The sequence below is a fragment of the Carcharodon carcharias genome, chromosome 17 (assembly GCF_017639515.1).
Source record: "Carcharodon carcharias isolate sCarCar2 chromosome 17, sCarCar2.pri, whole genome shotgun sequence".
In the NCBI taxonomy this organism is placed as follows: domain Eukaryota; kingdom Metazoa; phylum Chordata; class Chondrichthyes; order Lamniformes; family Lamnidae; genus Carcharodon; species Carcharodon carcharias.
The window spans coordinates 5,963,417-5,990,301 of NC_054483.1; the positions used below are offsets into that span (position 1 = coordinate 5,963,417).

Sequence of the window (26,885 nt, forward strand, 5' to 3'; positions counted from 1 at the left end):
TCTCGATCCTTCCGCCAATGGGAACAGTTTCTCCCTATTTACTCTGTCCAGACCCCTCATGGTTTATCCTAATATTGATTATAATCTCCAGGAAAAGGAAGAATATAGAGGGAGATATGACTTAAATATAGGGATCACAACTGTCTTTTTCCACTTTCATGACACCTAATTGGTAAAGGCCCTTCCATAGGTATCCAGGACACATGCCTGAAACAGGCTTTAGGCCCTCTGAATAGGCCAAGAGTAATGGACAAACTGAGGGGGTCCTTAATGTGAGCACGAGAGGCTGTGTTAGGTGTTAATTTTTGCTTCCCTCACTCTGATTCTACGTTGAGTATCTGGGCAGCTCCAGATTTGGCTCACCCCCTCCTCTTTATGCCCACCCAGAACCATGACCCCCACCCCCCACCCCTCCTTACTGCCTCAGTTGATAGGGTGGTGGATACCGATTCATTGGCAGCCTTCAAAGTCAAACAGGATATAGACCTGACAGGGGAAGAGATCTGAGCAATGTGGGGGAGGAGTGGGGGAGGGGGAGGAGTGGGGGACGGGGACAAGCGGGCATGCTCGTTGGCAGATCCAGGGCCGAGTCGATGGACCATGAGGCCTGCATTTCTGAGACGCCCTCTTCTGTGATTCCATGGTGCGCCTTTTGCAAGGCTGGGAAGCTGAGGGACTGACCAAAGGCAGGGAGAAGATGGTTCAATACTGACCGCTGGCAGCGAGAGCTCCTGATCAAGGCCCACACGGACATGGAGCATTAAGAATATTCCAGCGCACAGCATGAAGAGAAACAGGATGATCTAGAAGAGAAATAGGAGAAAGAATCCATCAGCCAAGTCGAATACACCGAGGTATCAGCATAGGATGCAGATTTTAAGCCACCAGGACAGGAGTGTGGTGGTAACAATTCCCCTGTACGCTAGGACTATTGATGACATGTGGATGTTTTCATTGTCAAACACTCACTGCTGTAGTTTGGAGGTGGGCTGAGGTGACACAGCCAATCCGGTTTTGGTGGACTCCTCAACGGTGCACTTATGAAGTGCTTAACAGATCCCAGAGTCTCTCCTTCAACATACATGGGAGGGGGTGGGGGTGGAGTATTTGGCTGCCTGGGTGTAGATTGACATACTCAAGGTAGCTGCAGTCGTATCATCATGAAGCAGTTGCAGGATTATAATGAAGTTTCTCACAGAACCTCATGATTTACTGATTCAAATGCTTTGGACACCAGAGTTCCTGGTGCTGTTCCCAACATTTCTCTGGAATTTGTTTGGCAACAAAGATCAGCGGTCCCACTGGAAGGGCTAAAGCCACACTGCGTCTCTGGGGAGGCTTCCTCAGCTCAGGAAAGTAGGCCGAAGAACACAAGCCTGGTATGAAAGAGGCCTGGGCGCCTTCACTGGGCCTAGAACCTCGCTCGTCTTCCCCCAGCACCCTCTCCCAGCCTAGGAGATATGTCCCATTCACTCTTGAAGTTTCATGAGAGTTGAAACAATATTTGACAAAAACAGTATTCTTTCCAATGTTAAACTTGCATTGAATTTATGGCCTAAATGCAGGCCATTCAGCCCACCTGGTCAGTCTCTTAGTGAGCTTCCTATTATCCTTGTTTATCTAACCCTCTCAACACAGCCTCCTATTCCTTTCACCCTCAATCGGGTTAAAGACACTCCCAAATTCCCTATTGGACTTATTAAATTTATGGCCCGCTTGTTTTGGATGCCCAGGCAGAACCACATTCTCTGCGTCAGCCCCTTCACAATCTTTAAGCCTTTTGTTAGGTCACACCTCAGTCTTCTCCTTTCTAGCCTGTTCAACCTTCACTGGGCCTGGCACCTCGCTCCTCTTCCCCCAGCACCCTCTCCCAGCCTTTCCTGATACCCCTCAGTGCTGGTATCGAATGCCTCAATCCTTTCTCATGCCTGCTCCAGTGTCTCTACATCCCTGGTTTAATACGGAGACCGGGACTGTTCGCAGTGCTCCAAGTGTGGTCTATGCAAGTTTGGCACAACTCCTGCTTTTGAATTGTGCTCCCTGCTACTTGGTGTAAAAGTGCTGGATGCCTTTCTTACCACGATTATCCTGGTGACCGAGTGCAGCAGAAACGGGGCATAATACTCCCTCATAAAAGGCAGCAAAATCCCCTCGTTTTTTCTCTTTTTCTTCCTGCGCTTTGAGTGCACACAGCAGCAGATATCGAATCTGTTCGCCTGCGGGAGAGACCAGACTGAGGTCAAACAAATAAGGATCGTAAGTTTGTAGCACGTTTTTAATATGAGGGAACACATATTTTCATGTTCCACATTTTACATTTACAGCCACGTAAACACTGTGGTCACAAGAGCAGGTCAGAGGCTGGGAATCCTGCAGTGAGTGACTCACCTCCTGACTCCCCAAAGCCTGTCTGCCATCTACAAGGCACAAGTCAGGAGTGTGATGGAATACTCCCCACTTGCCTGGATGAGTGCAGCTCCCACAACACTCAAGAAGCTCAACACCATCCAGGACAAAGAAACCCATTCACCACTTTAACCATTCACCCCCTCCACCATCAATGCACAGTAGCAGCAGTGTGTAACATCTACAAGGTTCCTTTGACAGCACCTTCAAACCCACCACCACTACGATCTAGAAGGACAAGGACAGCAGACACATGGGAACATCACCACCTGGAAGTTCCCCTCCAAGCCACTCACCATCCTGACTTGGAAATATATCACCATTCCTTCACTGTCGCTGGGTCAAAATCCTGGAACTCCCTCCCTAACAGCACTGTGGGTGTACCTACACCACATGGACTGCAGCGGTTCAAGAAGGCAGCTCACCACCACCTTCTCAAGGGCAACTAGGGATGGGCAATAAATGCTGGACTAGCCAGTGATGCCCGTGAATGAATAACAAAGATTAAGATATTATCATCATGAAACATTAATGTAATTAAAGTCCAGCATTTTAATGTTGAAATGGGATTTATTTTTGATAAGTGGGCATGCTTCTGTCAATCATTTCCTCTGCAACTGTAAGTAAATTTTGGCTTATGTGAATTATCAATATATAGCATTGGTGGGATGTCTCTTAGCTCACTATCCTCTGGAAGTGATAAAACCAGGGGTGGCTGCAGTGTGGTAGCATCTAGAACATAATTGCAGTGAAATTCAAGTCAAACTAAAAAGTTAGTTGGGGCAGAGCACGTTGTACACTGTACCTCCTTTCTCCGCGCATCTAGAGACATCAGGGCCACGAACGCTGACATTTGGAGGAGGAAATCAAAGAACACAGCCAGTGCCGCGTAGAGTGCGAAGGTGCGGACTGCTGGCATTTTGGTGAGGGCACCTGTAGGAGGGATAGGGCGTTGGTGTGTGAGTCCTACTTGTGTTAACATCTGCAGAGACAACTCACTTCAAGTCATGACAGCTGTATTCATCCTCCCCCCTCTCCACCGCCCCCCCCAACTCTCTCATTTGCGGAACACCTCTGTTCAGTCCACAAGCGTGACCACCCGTCTCCACCTCCAGCTTCCGGTTCCCCCGTCAGTTTCATTCTCCGCCCCACTCCCACTCAGACCTCTCTGTCCTCGCTCTGCTCCAATGAAACTCAATGCAAGCTTGAGGAACGGCACCTCAACTTTCGATTAGGCACTCTACAACCTTCCAGAATCAGCACTGAGTTCAGCAATTTCAGGTGGTAACCTCTCCCCACATTTCTTCGAACAGCTGTTGGTGGTGACTCTGCCATTCATAACTCCTCTGCACCCATCTTTTGTCTCTTTACTTGTGCCATTACCATTTCTTTTTGCCATGCACCATAAAGGGGAGGTGATGGTGTAGTGGTATTGTTGCTGGGCTAGTAATCCAGAGACCCAAGGTAATACTCTGGAGACTAGGGGTTTGAGTCCCACCATAGCAGGACTAAAAGTCTAATGATGTTGATTATTGTAAAAACCCATCTGGTTCACTAATACCCTTTAGGGAAGGAAATCTGCTTTGCCTGGCCCTTCATGTGGCAATAAATGCTGGCCCAGCCAGCAGTGCCCACATCCCATGAACAAACATCCCATCCCATGAAAGAGTTTTTAAAAATCTTCCCATATCCCAGAACTGGATCTCACACTGTTTCAACTCTCATGGGATTGGAGAATGTTCACACAGAGGGTTCACTCCTCTTAGCACAATGTTCTTGGGGTAGTTAAAGCCCTAAGTCTCTTAAAGTCACTGAGTTTCTTGCTCCATTGCATTTCATTGGGATGGATGAAGGGCACTAAATAAATGAAAGATTTTCTTGGAACAATCTGTGTGTTGGTAAAGGAATGTCACATTTCACAAATCTTAAGGAGCTTCTTTGAAGCAACATACAGGTAGAAAGAATGGAGTGGATGCAGTGGTGTGAGTCAATCTCCAAGAGGTGGAGTTTACGAATCTTATTATTAGTAAAATTCAGGGTAATGAGAAGGGATGAAGGATATAGCAGCATTGGAAAGGAAGTCAGTAGCTTACAAAGGATCAGGAGGGACAAAGATTGTAACTGGGGCATCTCTGCTTTTGTCTTTGGTCTACCTGGACACAGACAGACTGAAACTTAACAATGACTCCAAAGTGAGACAAACAGTGTGGGGGAGCTGAAAGAAATTTGGAAAACAAAAAGTGAGGCTTGCATTTATATGATCACCAGACATGAGGCGCCCATCGTTTGGGTGGAAGGGTGGAAATAAATCGAAACCTTACCCAGGGGGAAAGTGCTTTAAAACCGATGAAGTACTTTCAAAATGCGGCCACTGTGGCAATATGGCAGCCAATTTGTGCACAGCAAGCTCCCACAAACAATGAAAATGACCAGTTAACTCTTGTCTTTAGAGGTGTTAATTGAGGGGTTGAACATCGGTCAGGGCACCAGGAGTAGTGGCTGTGGAATCACTTCCACCCACTTGACAGGGCATTAGGCCATCATCTCATCTGAGGGATGGCACCTCTGACAGCGCAGCACTCCCTCAGTACTGCATCAGAGTGTCCACTCCCTGGAGGAGACTCGAACTCACAACTTTTTTGGCACAGAGATGAGAGTGCTAGCAACAGAAGCATAACTAATAACTAGGCAGGTTACTGTAAATCCTGAATACTTTCTTGGTTACAGAGATGTTGGCCAGTCGCTTACTGTATGATTGCATTCCTCACTATCTAACTGTTCAACAGTGACCCCCGGGGTTGTATCACTAGCACCCTCTTGCAATCTGAACTGCAGTTGTGTTGCAACATGAGGCCAGTACAGGGAGGAAGCTAGCTTTTGGTGGCTATCTCATGGCCAGATCAAAGGAAGAGCGAGAGACTACGGTACGCCTAGTCAAAAGACGCAAGGAGCCTTTTGGACTGAGCTTAAAGACTGAGGCAAAGAGCAACAGCCTGGGTGAAATTTTACCTGCCCCCACTCGGTGGGTTTGTAGGCAGTGGGGTGACTGTAACATTTCTCGGACCGCCTTCCGACCAGCCTCCCGCCCACCTCCACCTCTCCGCAATTTGAGGCTGGGACAGGCGAGGCCTAGGCCGGACCACCCGCCCTTGCCTCAGCTGAGGCCCTTCAATGGCCATTGATAGACCACTTAAGGGCTGTTTCCCGCCCAGCCTCAATTTCTCAGTTTTCAGGCTGGGCAGGAGGATTTGAGGGGTGGGGGTTTTGGTGGGGGGGGGGGGGCATGTTGGGTAACCTGAAAATGAACGTTGTTCAAGCCTCAGGTGAAGGGTGGGGAGTGGGGCAACTCCATCGGCAGGTCCCCTTTTTAACCCTCAAAATGCCTGACTCCTGTGGGTGCTCCCTGCCCTCCTCACCCCCCACCCCCCCCCGAAGCCTCTCTACCAACACTCCCATCCCTCTCTGCCCACCACCCCCCGCCACCCCCCACCACGGGGTTACACCTCCCCTCCCCGCCCTGAAAGCCCCACACTTGGACTCCCGGGACTTAAGCTCTGGTGGGAGTGGGAGTGGTGGTGGTGGTGGGCGGGTGGGGGGAGGCGCTTGCAGTCCCGGTCCTGTCCACTGCAGCCTCTGGCGCTGCAGGGACTAGACAGCTGCCGGCCAATCAGATTGGGCAGTTGGGAGCCTGAAATGGCCGTGGATGGTGGGAAGGGAAACCCCAGCCCATGGCTGTAAGGGGCACTGGAAAAGCCCGATTGGAAACATTGAGGCAGGCGCCCGTGGACAAATTCGAAACGCGAGGCCATCCTGTGAAGAATGAGGCACATCGCGTGAGAAAATAGCACATGGCCGAGCACGGTGAAGATGCTCCTCGGAAGCAGATGCGGACACTCGAACAGCCTTGGCCCATCGTTCAGGTGGCAGAGTGAAAATAAACCGAAACCTTACCCAGGAAGAAACAGATGGTCTCAGAGATGCTGCAGAGGAGCATGCTGGGAGCCACGTCCCCCAGCACGCGGCCAATCTGCTCCTCCCTCCGCTCCCCTGCTTGCCTCTCGTCCCTCTGTTGGCGGAAAGACAACGTGAGTGTTCCGGAAGGTTCTGCTCGTTTTGGGGCTGGAGGGTGGGGGATGGGGGGGGGTTGGGTGGGGTGGGGGTGCGCGCAGGACTCCTTGGCGAGGTGTTGACGGACTGCTAGGGCCCCAATTCCCTTATTGCTTAGCAATACAGGCAGAAGGTCAGCTTCTGACAGGTAAACCCCCTCGCAAGTCTGACCACCCACCTCTGTCGTAATCCTCTCCGTTTTCTCTATTGATCCGAGAACGTTTTGGGGCTTTCTTTGTCTCGTTCCTCACTGTGTTGAAATTAAGATTTGCGGCCATCGAAAACTGTGCAATTCGTAACTCCCTTCACTTCCCCTTTCTCCTGCAGTACTTAGGGTTTTGAGATACAACCCTGATGTGATCTCGTCAATGCTCCCAGATTTATTTTGCCTCCCCTGTTTGTTTTCAATTTGGGGTCGCATCTTATTGGTGGACCTTCAGCCTTTTCTCACTCACTTTCTCATTATGTTTTCACCACCACCGGACGTCTCAAAGCGCTTGAGAGCCAAGGAAGTCCTTTGGGAGCGTGGTCACTGTTGTAATGGAGCAAACGCGGCAGCCAATTTGCACACAGCAAGCTCCCACCAACAGCCGGATAATCAACATGAGGGGTAAATATTGGGCAGGACGCCGGGGAGAACTCCCATGCTTTTCTTCCACATAATGCCCGTGGAATCTTTTACAGCCACCCGACCGGGTTTAGTGTCTCGTGCGAAGAGGCAGCGCCTCTTGACAGTGCAGCACTCCCTCAGCGCTCCACTGGGATTATTAGCCTGGGAGGCGTACTCAAGTCCCTGGAGTGGGACCTGAACCCACAACCTTCTGGCTCAGATTCAAGAGCACTACCCCACCGAGCCAGAGCTGGCCCTTTCACTTTACAATCGAGGCAGTTCTGCCACAAGTTTTGCTTCTGGCTTTGGGAAGCTGGGCCACAGTGGGGCGGGCGGGTAATTACTTTCAGTTGGCACAACCCAACACTTCAGCCAACTGACGAAGGGCTCGGTTGGATTTTCCTTTAACGGACCTGATACTGCAGCACAAGAATGAAGATGTTGTCAGCCCCAACCGCAAGCACGAGGAAAGGAACGACCTCCAGAATGATGAGCGAAGAGGGCACCCCAACGTAAGCGTAAAAGCCCATGGACGAAAGGACAGCACCGAGCACCACCAGAATCCCTCCCAGTCCGAGGGTGACCTTTGAGTCAATCTGTAGTTCGAGAGAAACCAGAAGCACGTGTGAGACCAAGACATTGTATCCAGGCATTTGTGCCCTTTCTCCATTTGGCTGACTTTGCCGATAGGGCCTGTGAATCAGGCAAGTGGTTGCGTTTTGCCAACACAACACCAGGGCTGGCGGGCCTACTTCTGAAACCAGCAGCAAGCTGCACCGCACGGTACATGCTAGCTATCTGGGCAACCCACACATCTCCGCGGCAAGAAAAGATTGACATTTTTATGGAGATGTTTTTGCTTAATTCACTTAGCGGGCAAGAGCGCCACTGGCAAGGCCAGCATTGATTGCCCTCGGCGAAGGGGATGATGAACCATCTTCTTGAGGGCAGTTAAGTGTCAAGTTGGTGGCTGTGGGTCTGGAGTCACTTGTAGGCCAGACCGGGTAAGGATGGTAGATTTCCTCCTCAGGAGGACCTGGGAGAACCAGATTAGATTTTTTTTTAGTAGCTTTCCAGTAGTCGCCATTACTGAAACTGGCATTCTATCCCACAGAGAGAAGAGCAAAGTTAATGTTTCAAGTCCGTATGGTCTCTGAAGAAGATTTATACGGACTCGACATGTTATCTCTATCTTTCTCTAAACAAATGCTGTCAGACCTGCTGAGTTTTCCCAGCATTTACTGCTTTAGATTTCCAGTATTTTGCGTTTATTCCCTTCTGGAGTTATTTAAGTGGTCCCATTCTGTGCGACTGACTCACCCATTGGTCAATACAGCCTGGGTGTGGAAAGGGGCACCCGACTCACTAACTTGCCTTCAGAGAGTGGAGCTAAGGCTTGAGCCTAGGAGCAACGGTACATGAGTAACAGAGGAGGAAAGCACTCACCATGACGGTCCTCCAACTTGTGTATTCTCCAAGTGCCAAGGCAATGTAGATGAATATAACTAAATAACTGATGGCAAAAATTGGAATATCTTGTGCTGTGGTTCTGTTAATCTCATCTTCAAGTGATCGCTGCAAAAACAAATCCTTTTACTTGACCTCTGTTACCTCTCGATGAGGGGCAGTGCTGTCAGCTCGGAAGGAAAGGCCTCCCCCCTCCCTTGCCCGTGAGGCAGACGATTTCAAATACTAGCCCAGACTTTAGCGCATCGCCTAGACAGGCCTTGCCGAGTGAGAGGGGAAGGCTACATTGGGGCAGGTGCTGGCCCGCGACTGAGACAGGAAAGCGGGTGGGCCTTTTAAGGGACTTGTGGCGCTAGTCACAAACACAGGCGCGATGGGCTGAATGGCCATCATCTGTTTTTGTTTTTTTTGTTTTAACCATCATCAGTGTTGTCCAGTTCGATGGTAAGGGAGATCTGGAAGGGTGCTCGCCCCTGGTCAACCTTCCTCCCTTAACGGAAGCCACCAAATTGTGGATAATCCAAGTCATGGCTCCTTGTGGAATCCCTGGATAAGATGGTTGCACACTGCCCTGTGTCAAAGATCCCACAAGCATAGCTCATGACTCAAAGAGTTCAGAGGCACCTTTGAGAAAGGCGCCCTGATTTAACTAAGGGGAAAGAAGAGTAGGGGAGCTCCCTCATCAACCCGCCTCAGGGAGTCTTGGCCAACATACATCCCTCCACTACCGACTGGCCATTTACTGTGGGGGGTGTGGGGGGTGTGTGCTTTTAGTGGGATCTTGCTGTGCAATCGTGGCTGCACTTCAAAAGTAGCTCGTTGACCGTGAAGGGTGGGCCCTGGGGCAAACCGGGGAACTGAAGGTGGCCGGATTGGGCACACTGCCAAAGGTGCCAGCGACCCCTGCAGCTGGGTCCGGATACAGCAGTCTGGCGATGGCCATGGGGAGCTGTGCGTCCAGGGTCAGACTTTGCTTGAGGGCGCTCTGCTCACGTAGGGTCTCGTTTGGCGATTCAAACAGTTCTCCCAAAGGTTTCCAACCCGTCGTACCTCAGACATGTAGACAAAGCTGAAGTTAATGGACTTGTTCTGCTTGTACTCCTGCAGGATCCTTAAGTATTCTTGCTCCCAGAGCAAGACATATTCGTATTTGGGATTATCAGTTTCAAAGTTATTCAAAGAAAATGTTATTATGAAGGCCTCGGCACCAGTGAAATCCTCATCTGTTACAGAACAAAGCAGGGGTTAAAATGAGGAGGTAAGTGAGTGAAAGTCAGTCAGCCTCAATCAGCCCTGCCCTAATCAGGAGACTATTGCCAATTGTTATCAGGGGAATACTTGAGTGTTGGGTATATTTCTGCCCCTCGGAATTGCCCACCCTTTGGTTAAACTGAGTGAGAATGTTTCTCTCCATATAGTCACTCGGTTACAGAGAACTTGAGCATTGCTGTTGAAGCTTTTCATCTTGCACTCATCAGGACAAAAGCAAGAATGCCAAATTTCAAAGGGAGCAACAATTTATGCGGTATGAGAAAAGAGTGCTGATTGTTTGGAAAGCCGACTCTGATTGGTCAAGGTGTTGCCATGGTGAGTGCACCAGGGAACCATTGACCCCATACTTTTGTTTAATTCAAAAAAGCTGCAATGCCTGGACATGTTCCTTTTGCCTGCAGAGGACTAGTCCCAGCATATGAACATATGTAGCTTCTAGCAAGCGAAGTGAGCCGCATTGCGAGCCTGACTCATAATCTTAAATTGGTTGTTAGTGTCATCAGCACACTCAGGATTGTTCAGCAAGTGATGTCCAATCGCAGAATCACATCCCACCTTGGACGTTATGTTCCAAGTTTTACAAGCATGGGCTGGTTGCGTGCGGTCAGTACTCTGCCCTATTGTGAAGGCTGCAGGGATGTGCTGTTTGACAGTCATTGGGGTGTAAGCCCTACATACCTGGCACCACATTGGCACTGAAAGTCATATATCACATTAAATAATCTGTATTTTTCTCCATAACCTAGCAAATAAGTATCAGTCCTGGCTTAGAGGGTAGCGCTCTTGCCTTCAACCCATTTGCCTACTCCAACTAGCCAACTAGAAACCCCATATTAGCACAAGGAGTGTATTTCTAATAGGCCGCCAGTTTCCCTTTGATAACTCTGATTAAATTCCTTACCTTTATATCCACCAACTGCCAGGAATGGGAAGACGGGGGCTCCATAGTCCGCCATGCAGCTCATTCCCAAGGCTGTGTTGTCTTTGAAAGACAGAGGAGAGCTGGAGACAGAAAAAGGTATTTTTTTGGCACACAAAAATCGACAGGTTGTGCGTAAGTGTTACAAGAACAGACAATCAGGGAGGGACCTTCAAAAAGGAGATGGCTTGGGTACAGACTAGACACCGTCCCACAATGGGGAATTAAGTAAGGCCGTCTTAGCTAGAATTCCCTGAATGACTAAAGTTATGGAGATTAAATGACGACAAAAAGCTGGATGTTAAACATCAGGTTCCTAACTCTGTAGAAAACCAAAGCTGAATACAAGAGGTACAGCAGAGAGATGAAGAAAGGCAATAGGAGAGGTAAAACAAGAATGCGAGGATATTTTTGGCTGGGCCAGTCTTTATTGCCCATCTCTCGTTGCCTTTGAGAAGATGGTGACAACAACTGAGAGGCTTGCTTGGCCATTTCAACCACATGTAGGCCAAACCAGGTAAGGACAACAGATTTCCTTCCCTAAAGGGCATTAGTGAACCAGGTGGGTTTTTACAACAATCATTTCATGGTCATCATTAGACTTCTAATTCCAGACTTTGATTGAATTCAAATTCCACCATGGTAGGATTTGAACCCAGTTCCCCAGAGCATTAACCTGGGTCTCTGAGTTACTCGCTCAGCAACAATACCACTACGTCATCACATCCCTGTAATCTAGAAGGTAACATAAAAGGGAACCAGTTCAGGGAAGATTCACTCGGCTGATTCGTGGGATAAAGGGTTTGTCTTATGAGGAAAGGTTGAGCAGGTTGGGCCTATACTCATTGGAGTTTAGAAGAATGAGAGGTGATCTTATTGAAACATATAAGATTCTGAGGGGGGTTTGACAGAGTAGATGTGGAGAGGATGTTTCCCCCTCATGAGGGAGTCTAGAATTAGGGGGCACAGATTCAAAATAAGGGGTTTCCCATTTAGGATGGAGAGGAGGAGGAATCTATTCTCTTGGAGTCTGTGGAATTCTCTTCCCCAGAGAGCAGTGGAGGCTGGGTCATTGGATACATTGAAGGCTGAGTTAGATTTTTGACTGACAAGGGAGCCAAGGGTTATGGAGGGACAGACAGGAAAGCCACAATCAGACCAGCCATGATCTTATTAAATGGTGGAGCAGGCTTGATGGGCAGAATGGCCTACTCCTGCTCCTAATTCTTATGATACGTGGAAGCGTTTTATAAACATAAATCATAAAGGGTTAGCCAAATGAAGGACAGGGCCAATTACAGGCAGGTTGTGGAGGTGGAGGGCGTGGCCGACCCTGCTAAGGGGGTAGAGATTGTGGAGGCTCTGGCCTACAATCGGCCAACCCTCCTTAGGTATCCAAGTGGCGCTGGTGGGCTGAAGGATTGCAAGTGTTACCCCTCTGTTCAAAAAGGGGGAGAGAGAGTGATAAGCGCAGCAACTGCAGGTCTAACCAGTTTAACGGTGGTGATGGGGGAATTGTGTAGAGATTTTAATCTGGGACAAAGTTCATTGACATGTGGAAAACATTTATCAAAGTCACAGATTTATCAATTTTCCCTTGACTGTGCGTGACTAAAGGAACCGTCCTGTTTAATGAAGTACCAGAGAGGAGCAGTGAGGTGTATCCGAAATTTCGAAGGGTATTTGATAAAGTGTCTGGTAATAGCACTCGTTGGCAAAATTTGGGGAAATAGCTGAACGGTTACAAGATTGACTGGGGAGCAGAAGGTAGGGATTCAATGATGAAGAGAATGAAAATATATTGTGCTCCCCGAGGGAGGGGTTGCCACTAGGACCACTGCTCTTTGATATACAGGGTTGCCCAACGTATGGTCCACGGGCTGGAGTGTGGCCCACCTAGGATTCCTACCCCGCCCACGGACCAGTGTTCAAAATCCAGTTGATTAGATTCTGCGAGGAGCTGCTCCTCCAATCGCAGGCTATATCCCCCTTGCGATAGCCTCACCAGAATTCCAGTGTGTGCTTTAAGGAGGAGTGGACCTGACCTGCCTCCACAAAGCCACCATGCTGCATTGCGCATGCACAGGTAAATGCAAAATATTACGTGTATCAAAATTGCACTGAAGCACCTCTGAGTGCAGCGTGATCTATGTAGAAAAAGAAACAAATATCGTTTATACATTCTGCGACAGCCATTTTGAAATGCTTTGCACTGTTGTTTTAGGCATACGGGACTCTTGCCTTTATCAATCAAGGCATAGGTTACAAAAGTATGGAGGTCATGTTGGAGTTGTATAGAACCTTGGTGAGGCCACAGCTGGAGTACTGTGTGCAGTTCTGGTCGCCACATTATAGGAAGGATGTGATTGCACTGGAGGGGGTGCAGAGGAGATTCACCAGGATGTTGCCTGGGATGAAACATTTAAGTTATGAAGAGAGGTTGGATAGACTTGGGTTGTTTTCGTTGGAGCAGAGAAGACTGAGGGGCGACCTGATCGAGGTGTACAAGATTATGAGGGGCATGGACAGGGTGGATAGGGAGCAGCTGTTCCCCTTAGTTGAAGGGTCAGTCACAAGGGGACATAAGTTCAAGGTGATGGGCAGGAGGTTTAGGGGGGGATGTGAGGAAAAACTTTTTTACCCAGAGGGTGGTGAGGGTCTGGAATGCGCTGCCTGCGAGGGTGGTGGAGGCGGGTTGCCTCACATCCTTTAAAAAGAACCTGGATGAGCACTTGGCACCTCATAACATTCAAGGCTATGGGCCAAGTGCTGGTAAATGGGTCAGGTAGGTAGGTCAGGTGTTTCTCATGTGCCGGTGCAGACTCGATGGGCTGAAGGGCCTCTTCTGCATTGTGATTCTGTGATATTTGCATGAAGAAAGTCTATTTTTGCAAAAAGACAAAAGAGGAGATTCAAATCCACAATGGGGAGCAATTATTTTCACAGCGTCAGTTCACTTAGGAATCACCCATCAACCCTGGTCAGCAGTCTAGCTGCTACGATTCCAGATATCTTCCTAAATCAGTCTTCAATACAAGGAAGGAAGCCAATAAATTAATTTCTCCTCATGTGAAGCTTGTTCATAAAAATGCACTCTTTTTTCATTGTTTCGATTGGATTAATACAAATTTCTTATGACTTATCTTCCCGAAATGGTCTCGTGGTGAAATGTGGCACCTCATGCCAAAAGATTGGCACCCCTGGAACATATGAATGTCCTAGACGTGAGTATACAGAGCACAGATCCTTAGCTTTATAAAGAGAGCAGTAGAGTGCCAAAGCATGGAGGTCATGCTCAACTCTCCCAAAAGCACTGGTTAGGCCCCTGCTGGAGGGCTGAGTGTCAGCTCTGAGCCCCTCCCTTCCAGAAGCATGTCGATGCCTTGGAGACAGGCAGGGCAGATTTGCCAGACTGGTGCCAACTGATGGGGTCTTCAGCTACAGGGAAGGGGCCGGAGATGCCAGTGCTGCTCTCCTTAGAGCAGAGAAGGTTAAGGGGAGATTTTAATGGAGCTGTTCGAAACGACAAGGGGTTTTGACATGGGAGGGAGGGAGAAACTGTCTCCAGTGGGAAAAGGGCTGGTAACTAGGGATGATTGAGGAAAGAAGCGTTGGAAGAAGAATCATTTATGCAATGACTTATGGTGATCAGAGATGCACTAAGCCTGTAAGGGCAGTGGAAGCAGATTCCATAGTAACTTCCAAAAGGGAATTGGATAAATCCTAGAAGGGAAAATATGTGCGGGGGGGAAATAGGAAAGCTCTTTCAAGGAGCTGGCACATGCACGATGGGCTGAATGGCCTCCTGTGCTGTGGTTTTTGACCCCAGGGCAAAGTGCAGAGTTGCGAGGGTTTGTGCACCAATTCTCCAACAGTGACCGCCCCCCCACCACCACACTCTCTCTCTGTCTCTCTCTCTCTCTCCCGCTGTGCACCTCCATATTGTAGAACATACGAAGGGGAGGAAAACCTACTTGACGCAATACAGAAAGTGGTCTCGCCAGTCGACAGTCCCGGTTTTGCCTGTTACGGTCTGCTTTGCAGTGGCCCTGATCCTGGTGCTGTTGTTCTGGAAGTACTGCAGTAAGCTGTTGACGGCGCAGTCTGTAGTGCGCGGGTTGTTGGGCTGGAGAGGAGCGTAGCAAATATCCTTGATGGTGATGTTCCTCTGCGCCGTTTCTGACCAGACGCTTATAGTCTGGAGCCGCGTCTGAAAGTCCAGGAGCTCCAGGACGATCTCCTTGGAGAAGATGCCGTTGAAGGTGTTTGGCCCAAAAAGTACAGAATCGTAGGTGTAACTGGAGCGGTTCTCCACGGTGACGATGATCTGGTTGGTGCGGAAGAAAGGGCCGAAGTTGGCATCGTGGAAATCTTTCTCCCTGCGGGCGCGGCTGTTGGGGGCCGACCACAGCTCCACGGGGTTGGTGGTGAGCGTGATGAAGACTAGGCCGGCCGACAGCACCACCACCACGACGAAAGCGATGCCGATCACGGCGATGGGGTACCGGGCCACAGTGGTGCCCCAGGCCCTGAACCCCCTGGCCAGGGACATCTGCGTGGCCCGGCTGAGCTTGTGAGGCCAGGCGACCACCTTGGGGCCGCCTTGCTGGGTGGCGCCGGCAGCACCGGCCTGGCGTCTCTGAGCCGTGAGCCAGCGGCAGGCCAAGAAGGCGGCGAACAGGAGCACCGCCGAGCAGAAGGCGACGATGCACACGGCGAGGGCGCCGTCCAGCTTGCCGACCTGCCAGGGCCCCGGGGGCGGGGGGGGAGCTGGGATGGCCGGGCAGGACTCGACGCAGTCCAGGCAGGAGCAGGCCTGCCCGCTCGGGCCCGTGGGCTGGTCGCACCCCCAGAAGGTGCCGTTGTACGGCACGATCCCGCCGCCGGGGCTGGCGGTCGAGTTGCCGGTCAGGACAAAGTCGATGTCCAGCGGGGCCAGGCCGTTGCTGCTGTCGCCTTGGAAGCGGAGCCAGCGCTCGGTGTTGCACAGCGTGGAACCGTACTTGCCGCACATGGGCGAGATGGCATAGCCCCCCGTCGCGGGGATGCGCACATTCCTGCACGAGTTGAAGGTGCCGTCGGCAAACTGCCTGGTGTAGTAGCACTGGTACTCCAACACGGCCTCTGTGGCTACACCCAAGACGCTGGCGTTATAGGTCCTGGTGACGTTAATGTGGAGGCTCTGGTTCAGGCTGCAAGTGTTCTGACAATAGAGGTTTATAAAGTTCTCGACACAGGAGGGGCAGCGGCTTAAGAGGGGCTTGGACAGCGATAGGCTCTTGTCCAGCATCTTCAGCTGCTTCATTGAACAGCACGCGTAGGTGCTTTGGTCTCCGGTGTAGAGCATTGGACAGATCGTTTTCAGCTGCTCCAAGTGTTTGCCCAGTACCTTGGGGGCAGGTCTGTTGTACACGCAAGGGATTCTGGCCGGCAGCAAACTGTTAGTCACATTCGGGTTTCTCCCACAGTCTTTATAAAAGGCACAGTATCCATGCTGGTGAATTGAGGTGCACGTCACCTGTAAAAGGACGGAAAGTTCGGTGAATTGTTAGAAGCATATTCTCTTCAGGACATCACAGTCCTGCAGTGAGTAACTCACCTCCTGACTCCCCAAAGCCTGTCCACCATCTACAAGGCACAAGTCAGGAGTGTGTTGGAATACTCCCCACTTGCCTGGATGAGTTGCAGCTCCCACAACACTCAAGAAGCTCGACACCATCCAGAACAAAGCAGCTCGCTTGATTGGCACCACATCCATAAACATTCACTCCCTCCACCACCAAGACAGGAAATATTTATGCCTATAGGGCTTCAAAAGCCTTGGGCCAAGTCTTAACCCCCAGGCGAAGATGGGTTTGGGGTTATGTCAGAGGTTAAAGGGCAAGAAATTTGGAAAGAGGAACTGAAGCTGTCCCAAGTTACCTCCGCTTCCAGTTTTAATAGATGGCAGGTCAGGGGAGGGTAACCAATCCGCTCATCAGAAGCAGGTTGGTGTAAATATTATGTAGAGGCCTTTTAACGGGCATTCTAGTTTTTAACCATGGGCTCCCCAGGCTTTGGGGAACTCAGCAGCTTAAAGAGAGCAAAAGGGGCAGAATCCATGTGGTAAGTGCCTTTACAACACCTCTTGTGGGCCGAGAGCGGGAGGAGTGCTTCCTTCAGGCCCCACAAGCTAGCCAGTAAATCCTTCTTTGCAATCTGTCTGGTTCCCCCGCCCACCACCGCTATTGGAGGCCCCTCCCCACCACAATTGGGACCCATCCGCTGGGTGATCGAGACACCCTTGCGATCGGGACCGCCCCCCCACCCCCCCCCCCTCCACAAACAGCTAAGGTGATAATTAGGACAGGTGATCATAGGCTTGGTCGGGCAGGGTACTGAGTGGAACATGGTAGGTTATGTTATCAATGATCTCTCTCCATGAAGAAATTCCTGCCAAGGTTTTCCTATTGGTAACAGTTAATTCATTCTTCACGCAGCATATCACTGATTTGTCATAAACCCAGAATATTCTGTCACCATTTTAATCCTTTTCCTCCCAACATCAGGAAAATGTTTTCCCTAAAACTCTCCGCCTCTCTTCTTCTCTAACTCTCATCCCCACCTCCCTGCCCTCCACTGCCATCTCTCCTTCCCTCTACCTCTCCATTGCCATCTCTCCGCCTCCCTATCTCTCTATCTCTCAGGTCTCCAACCCTCCGTTGCCAACTCTCCAGCCTCCCAGCCTTTTACTCTTCCATCCCTCTGTCTCTTCATCCTTCCATCCCTCCTTCTATCTCTCCGTCTCCGCCCTTTCTCTGGCCCTCTGCCCCTCAATCCTCACTCCTGATGCTCCTGGAAAGCTCCGACTGCAGACAATATTGTCCTGATATTTTGCCCGGGCAGCTCAGAGTCAATTTTTGGCTGATCGCAACCCTGCGTGAAAGCGCTTCGGGACATTGGGCTAAACTAACAGCTCTCATTCAAATGCAAGATGTTGTAACAGCAAAATAGGACTCAAAGACCCACTGTGTCCAGTGCTCAGTCAGGGCAATTACAGAGAAGTTAGTCACAAATCGAGTGACACAGAGATCACAGCAAGTAAGTCAAAAACCAGTAACGGGTGGTTGGCACTTACCATGAATGAGAGGAGATTGAGTAACAGGAGAACAGTGAACACTTTCACCAACATTTTTGATTTCCTTCACCAGTCTTTTTACTTTAACAAAACTGTCATACTTTGGACAGATTTCACAGGAGGGTCTGAGTGTCAGGCAGAGAATATATCCATCAATTTCCGGAGCAGGGTATGGGATTTTTATAGACTCTCCTACCCCCACGTCATCCTCCTCCTTCCTTATCATTGCTGTAGCGTGATGGAGGACAGCCAATCTGAAGCCACAAATACCAATAAATACCAGGTTATCATTAACTTGGTGTCCAGCGAGCAGGCAATTGTTAAAAGGGCACAGGTCCATTTACTCAGCTACTCTAGAATGTTAGCTGTGACTCAGGCAGGTGACACTTCTGCCTCTGAACCCAAAGGTTGTGGGCTTGAGTCCCACTCCAGGACTTGAGTGCAAAAAGACTGATTCTCCAGTGTGATACTGAGTGAGTGCTGCACTGCTAGAGGTGTCCTCTTTTAGATGTGAGTTTCATTGAGGACCCATTCTGGGGGGGGGAGTGGGGGGGGGTGGATGGGAATGGAATGATTTTTTTAAAAAAAGTTGATGGTCAAAAGAGTGTTTATTTAAAAAAGACATCTGTTTGATGTATGATATTAAAGCGCCAGGTATATTAATCTCCAGCAAATGCTGTCAGTAGAACAACAGACAGTGTTTGTGTGTACGTGACTGTTGTGTTGCTAGAGGAATTGACTTTGGTGGGGCACTGGTGGCTATTTGCCTGTCTGTCCACTTGATCTAAGTACCCTGCTGAGACACTGCTGGTGGAAATTCTCCAGTGCCCTGAGTTGCCCCTGATCGGTGACACAAGATCCACTGACATATAGTAGGGTGGTGACCATAGTAGTCATACACTAGAGTCTTTGTTCCCCCTGGAGTTCTCTGCTGACAAACACCTGGTTGCACAGTTTTGCCAATCCCCCCAACCATGGTCATGCAAATTCTGCTCCTCTAGTCTGGACATTGCACCCTGCGGGCCATATAATCAGTTTTAAAAACAGAGCCATGTTTCACAGAGTAAGAATGAAGGGTGTTATATAAATTGGGTCTATTTGAGTGTGCTATATATACTGGGTCTACAGGAGTATCGTATACGTATTGGGTCTATTGGAGTGTGTTATATAAACTAGTTCTATTGGAGTGTGATATATATACTAGATCTATTAGAGTCTGGTATATATACCGAGTCTATTGGAGTGTGGTATATATACTGGGTCAACTGGAGTGTGGCATTCAGACCAGGTCTATTATCGTGTGGCATATATACCAGGTCTATTGGAGTGTGTTATATATACTAGGTCTATTGGAATATGGTATATATATAGGGTCCGTTGAAGTGTGGTATATATACCGAGTCTATTGGAATGTGGTACACATACCGGGTCTATTGGATTGTGGTATATACACCAGGTCTATTGGAGTGTGATATATATTCCGAGTCAATTGGAGTGTGGTATATATACCGGGTCTATTGGAGCGTGGTATTTATATGGGGTCTATTGGAGTGTGGTATATGTACCGGGACTATTGGAGTGTGGTATATATAGACCCCATATAAATAGCACACACCAATAGACCCAGTATATATGTGACACTCCAACAGACCCATTATACACACCACACGACAATAGACCCCATATAAATAGCACACACCAATAGACCTAATATATATGCAACAATCCAATTGACCCGGATGTATACCACGCTCCAATTGGAGTGTCCTTTATATACCGGGTCAATTGGAGTGTTTTATATGTACTGGGTCTGTTGGAATGTGGTATATATACCGGGTCAGTTGGAGTGTGTTATATGTACTGGGTCTGTTGGAATGTGGTATTTATATGGGGTCTATTGGGGTGTGGTATATATACTGGGTCTATTGGAGTGTGGTATATATACCGGGTGTATTAGAGAGTGGCATATATACTGGGTCTATTGGAATGTGGCATATATACTGAGTCTATCATAGTGTGGTATATATACTGGGTCTATTGGAGTGTGGCATATATACCGTGTCAGTTGGAGTGTGGTATATATACTGGATCCATTGGAACGTGTTCTATATACAGGGCCTGTTGGAGTTGGCATATATAATGGGTCTATTGGAGTGTGGTATATATACCGTGACTATTGGAGTGTGGTATATATAGACCCCATATAAATAGCACACACCAATAGACCCAGTATATATGCCACACTCCAATAGACCTAGTATTTAAACCGCATTCCAAAAGACCCAGCATATGTACCACACTCCAATTGACCCGGGATATGTAACACACTCCAATAGACCCCGTATATATATCACACTCCAACTGGAGTGTCCTTTATATACCGGGTCAATTGGAGTGTGGTACATATACCGGGTCTATTGGAGTGTGGTATATATACCGGGTCTATTGGAGTGTGGTACATATACCGGGTCTATTGGAGTGTGGTACATATACCGGGTCTATTGGAGTGTGGTACATATACCGGGTCCATTGGAGTGTGGTACATATACCGGGTCTATTGGAGTGTGGTACATATACCGGGTCTATTGGAGTGTGGTACATATACCGGGTCTATTGGAGTGTGGTACATATACCGGGTCTATTGGAGTGTGGTACATATACCGGGTCTATTGGAGTGTGGTACATATACCGGGTCTATTGGAGTGTGGTATATATACCGGGTCTATTGGAGTGTGGTATATATACCGGGTCTATTGGAGTGTGGTACATATACCGGGTCTATTGGAATGTGGTACATATACCGGGTCAATTGGAATGTGGTATATATACCGGGTCTATTGGAATGTGGTACATATACCGGGTCTATTGGAATGTGGTACATATACCGGGTCAATTGGAATGTTGTATATATACCGGGTCTATTGGAATGTGGTATATATACCGGGTCTATTGGAGTGTGGTACATATACCGGGTCTATTGGAATGTGGTACATATACCGGGTCAATTGGAATGTGGTATATATACCGGGTCTATTGGAGTGTGGTATATATACCGGGTCTATTGGAGTGTGGTGCATATACCAGGTCTATTGGAGTGTGGTATATATACTGGGTCTATTGGAGTGTGGTATATATACTGGGTCTATTGGAGTGTGGTATGTATAACGTGTCTATTAGAGTATGGTATATATACTGGGTGTATTAGAGAGTGGTATATATACGGTGTCTATTGGAATGTGGTATATATACGGTGTCTATTGGAGTGTGGTATATATACTGGGTCTATTGGAGTGTGGTATGTATAACGGGTCTATTGGAGTGTGGTATTTACATGGTGTCTATTGGAGTGTCATATGTATAACGGGTCTATTGTAGTGTGGTATTTATACCGGGTCTATTGGAGTGTGGTTATATATACTGGGTGTATTAGAGAGTGGTATATATACGGTGTCTATTGGAATGTGGTATATATACTGGGTCTATTGGAGTGTGGTATGTATAACGGGTCTATTGGAGTGTGGTAATTATATGGTGTCTATTGGAGTGTGGTATATATACTGGGTCTATTGGAGTGTGGTATATATACTGGGTCTATTGGAGTGTCGTATGTATAACGGGTCTTTTGGAGTGTGTTATTTATACCGGGTCTATTGGAGTGTGGTATATATACCGGGTCTATTGGAGTGTGGTATATATACTGGGTCTATTGGAGTGTGGTATATATACCGGGTCTATTGGAGTGTGGTATATATACCGGGTCTATTGAAGTGTGGTATTTATACTGGGTGTATTGGTGTGTTGTAGATATACCGGGTTTATTAGAGAGTGGTATATATACTGGGTCTATTGGAATTTGATATATTTATCGGGTCCATTGGAGTGTGGTATTTATATAGGGTCTATTGGAGTGTGGTATATATATTGGGTGTATTGGTGTGTTGTAGATATACCGGGTTTATTAGAGAGTGGTATATATACTGGGTCTATTGGAATTTGATATATTTATCGGGTCCATTGGAGTGTGGTATTTATATAGGGTCTCTTGGAGTGTGATATATATACGGGATCTGTTGTACACATACCTGGTCTGTTGGAGTGTGGTATATATATCATGTCTATTGGAGTGTGGTATTTATATGGGGTCTATTGGAATGTGGTATATATACTGGGTCTATTGGAATGTGGTATATATACCGGGTCTATTGGAATGTGGTATATATACTGGGTCTATTGGAATGTGGTATATATACCGGGTCTATTGGAATGTGGTATATATACCGGATCTATTGGAATGTGGTATATATACCGGGTCTATTGGAATGTGGTATATATAGGGTCTATTGGAGTGTGGTACATATACCGGGTCTATTGGAGTGTGGTACATATACCGGGACTATTGGAGTGTGGTACATATACCGGGTCTATTGGAACGTGGTATAGATACTGGGTCTATTGGAATGTGGTATATATACTGGGTCTATTGGAATGTGGTATATATACTGGGTCTATTGGAATGTGGTATATATACCGGGTCTATTGGAGTGTGGTACATATACCGGGTCTATTGGAATGTGGTATATATACTGGGTCTATTGGAATGTGGTACATATACCGGGTCTATTGGAATGTGGTATATATACCGGGTGTATCGGAATGTGGTATATATACCGGGTCTATTGTCGTGTGGTATATATACTGGGTCTATTGGAGTGTGTACATATACCGGGTCTATTGGAGTGTGGTACATATACCGGGTCTATTGGAGTGTGGTACATATACCGGGTCTATTGGAATGTGGTATATATACCGGGTCTATTGGAGTGTTGTACATATACCGGGTCTATTGGAGTGTGGTACATTTACCGGGTCTATTGGAATGTGGTATATATACCGGGTCTATTGGAGTGTGGTACATATACCGGGTCTATTGGAATGTGGTATATATACCGGGTCTATTGGAGTGTGGTACATATACCGGGTCTATTGGAATGTGGTATATATACCGGGTCTATTGGAGTGTGGTACATATACCAGGTCTATTGGAGTGTGGTACATATACCGGGTCTATTGGAGTGTGGTACATATACTGGGTCTATTGGAGTGTTATATATATACTGGGTCAATTGGAGTGTGGTATTTATATAGGATCTATTGGAGTTTGGTATATATACGGGGTCTATTAGAGTGTTGTATACATACCTGCTCTATTGTCGTGTGGTATATATACTGGGTCTATTGGAGTGTGTACATATACCGGGTCTATTGGAGTGTGGTACATATACCGGGTCTATTGGAGTGTGGTACATATACCGGGTCTATTGGAATGTGGTATATATACCGGGTCTATTGGAGTGTGGTACATATACCGGGTCTATTGGAGTGTGGTACATTTACCGGGTCTATTGGAATGTGGTACATTTACCGGGTCTATTGGAGTGTGGTACATATACCGGGTCTATTGGAATGTGGTATATATACCGGGTCTATTGGAGTGTGGTACATATACCGGGTCTATTGGAATGTGGTATATATACCGGGTCTATTGGAGTGTGGTACATATACCAGGTCTATTGGAGTGTGGTACATATACCGGGTCTATTGGAGTGTGGTACATATACTGGGTCTATTGGAGTGTTATATATATACTGGGTCAATTGGAGTGTGGTATTTATATAGGGTCTATTGGAGTTTGGTATATATACGGGGTCTATTAGAGTGTTGTATACATACCTGCTCTATTGGAGTGTGGTATATATACAGGGTCTATTGGAGTGTGATATCTATATGGGGTCTATTGGGGTGTGGTATTTATACTGGGTCTATTGGAGTGTGGTATATATACTGGGTGTATTAGAGAGTGGTATATATACTGGGTCTATTGGAATGTGGCATATATACCGTGTCAGTTGGAGTGTGGTATATATACTGGATCCATTGGAACGTGTTCTATATACAGGGCCTGTTGGAGTTGGCATATATAATGGGTCTATTGGAGTGTGGTATATATACCGTGACTATTGGAGTGTGGTATATATAGACCCCATATAAATAGCACACACCAATAGACCCAGTATATATGCGACACTCCAATCGACCCATTATATATACCACACGACAATAGACCCCATATAAATACCACACACCAATAGACCCAATATATATGTGACACTCCAATTGACCCGGTATATATGCCACCCTCCAATAGACCTAGTATTTAAACCGCATTCCAAAAGACCCAGCATATGTACCACACTCCGATTGACCCGGGATATGTAACACACTCCAATAGACCCCGTATATATACCATACTCCAATTGGAGTGTCCTTTATATACCGGGTCAATTGGAGTGTGTTATATGTACTGGGTCTGTTGGAATGTGGTATATATATCGGGTCTATTGAAGTGTCATATATATACTGGGTCTGTTGGAGTTGTTATATATATGGAGTCTATTGGAATGTGGTATACATACTAGGTCTATTGCAGTGTTGTGTACATACTGGGTCAATTGTAGTATGGTGTATATGCTGGTTCTATTGGAGTGCGGTATATGTACCGGATCTATTGGAGCGTGTTATATATACTGGGTCTCTTGGAGTATGCTATTTATATGGGGTCTATTGGAGTGTGGTACATATGCCAGGCCTATTGTAGTGTTGTAATTATACTGGGTCTATTGGAGTGTGGTATATATACCGGGTCTATTGGAGTGTGGTACATATACCGGGTCTATTGGAGTGTGGTACATATACCGGGTCTATTGGAGTGTGGTACATATACCGGGTCTATTGGAGTGTGGTACATATACCGGGTCTATTGGAGTATGGTACATATACCGGGTCTATTGGAGTGTGGTACATATACCGGGTCTATTGGAGTGTGGTATATATACCGGGTCTATTGGAGTGTGGTACATATACCGGGTCTATTGGAATGTGGTATATATACTGGGTCTACTGGAATGTGGTACATATACCGGGTCTATTGGAATGTGGTATATATACCGGGTCTATTGGAATGTGGTATATATACCGGGTCTATTGGAATATGTTATATATACTGGGTCTATTGGAGTGTGTACATATACCGGGTCTATTGGAGTGTGGTACATATACCGGGTCTATTGGAGTGTGGTACATATACCGGGTCTATTGGAGTGTGGTACATATACCGGGTCTATTGGAGCGTGGTACATATACTGGGTCTATTGGAGTGTTATATATATACTGGGTCAATTGGAGTTTGGTATTTATATAGGGTCTATTGGAGTTTGGTATATATACGGGGTCTATTAGAGTGTTGTATACATACCTGCTCTATTGGAGTGTGGTATATATACAGGGTCTATTGGAGTGTGATATCTTAATGGGGTCTATTGGGGTGTGGTATTTATACTGGGTCTATTGGAGTGTGGTATATATACTGGGTGTATTAGAGAGTGGTATATATACTGGGTCTATTGGAATGTGGCATATATACCATGTCAGTTGGAGTGTGGTATATATACTGGATCCATTGGAACGTGTTCTATATACAGGGCCTGTTGGAGTTGGCATATATAATGGGTCTATTGGAGTGTGGTATATATACCGTGACTATTGGAGTGTGGTATATATAGACCCCATATAAATAGCACACACCAATAGACCCAGTATATATGCGACACTCCAATCGACCCATTATATATACCACACGACAATAGACCCCATATAAATATCACACACCAATAGACCCAATATATATGCGACACTCCAATTGACCCGGTATATATGCCACCCTCCAATAGACCTAGTATTTAAACCGCATTCCAAAAGACCCAGCATATGTAACACACTCCGATTGACCCGGGATATGTAACACACTCCAATAGACCCCGTATATATACCATACTCCAATTGGAGTGTCCTTTATATACCGGGTCAATTGGAGTGTGTTATATGTACTGGGTCTGTTGGAATGTGGTATATATACCGGGTCTATTGGAGTGTCATATATATACTGGGTCTGTTGGAGTTGTTATATATATGGAGTCTATTGGAATGTGGTATACATACTAGGTCTATTGCAGTGTTGTGTACATACTGGGTCAATTGTAGTGTGGTGTATATACTGGTTCTATTGGAGTGAGGTATATGTACCGGATCTATTGGAGCGTGTTATATATACTGGGTCTCTTGGAGTATGCTATTTATATGGGGTCTATTGGAGTGTGGTACATATGCCAGGCCTATTGTAGTGTTGTAATTATACTGGGTCTATTGGAGTGTGGTATATATACCGGGTCTATTGGAGTGTGGTACATATACAGGGTCTATTGGAGTGTGGTACATATACCGGGTCTATTGGAGTGTGGTACATATACCGGGTCTATTGGAGTGTGGTACATATACCGGGTCTATTGGAGTGTGGTATATATACCGGGTCTATTGGAGTGTGGTACATATACCGGGTCTATTGGAGTGTGGTACATATACCGGGTCTATTGTTGTGTGGTACATATACCGGGTCTATTGGAGTGTGGTACATATACCGGGTCTATTGGAGTGTGGTACATATACCGGGTTATTGGAGTGTGGTACATATACCGGGTCTATTGGAGTGTGGTACATATACCGGGTCTATTGGAGTGTGGTACATATACCGGGTCTATTGGAGTGTGGTACATATACCAGGTCTATTGGAGTGTGGTACATATAACGGGTCTATTGGAGTGTGGTATATATACCAGGTCTATTGTCGTGTGGTATATATACAGGGTCTATTGGAGTGTGGTATATATACCGCGTCTATTGGAGTGTGGTATTTATATGGTGTTTATTGGAGTGTGGTATATATACCGGGTCTATTGGAGTGTCGTATATATACTGGATGTATTAGAGAGTGGTATATATATTGTGTCTATTGGAATGTGGCATATGTACCAGGTCTATCGTAGTGTAGTATACATACTGAGTCTATTGGAATGTGGTATATATACCGGATCAAT

At 47.1% G+C, this 26,885-nt stretch overlaps 1 protein-coding gene across 1 annotated transcript in view; it reads right to left on the reverse strand.

The window, feature by feature from the left end:
- npc1l1 (NPC1-like 1) overlaps positions 1-17,952 on the reverse strand; it is a 37,929-nt gene extending 19,977 nt beyond the window's left edge. Inside the window, exons 1-10 of the mRNA XM_041210207.1 lie at positions 17,899-17,952; positions 14,756-16,299; positions 10,764-10,864; positions 9,641-9,813; positions 8,570-8,698; positions 7,537-7,719; positions 6,358-6,472; positions 3,212-3,339; positions 2,079-2,216; positions 714-803 (exon numbers count right to left, since the gene is read on the reverse strand). Coding sequence (XP_041066141.1) covers positions 714-803; positions 2,079-2,216; positions 3,212-3,339; positions 6,358-6,472; positions 7,537-7,719; positions 8,570-8,698; positions 9,641-9,813; positions 10,764-10,864; positions 14,756-16,299; positions 17,899-17,952 — 2,655 coding nt within the window. The remainder of the gene's footprint in view (positions 1-713; positions 804-2,078; positions 2,217-3,211; positions 3,340-6,357; positions 6,473-7,536; positions 7,720-8,569; positions 8,699-9,640; positions 9,814-10,763; positions 10,865-14,755; positions 16,300-17,898) is intronic.
- Positions 17,953-26,885: the final 8,933 nt, after the last annotated feature.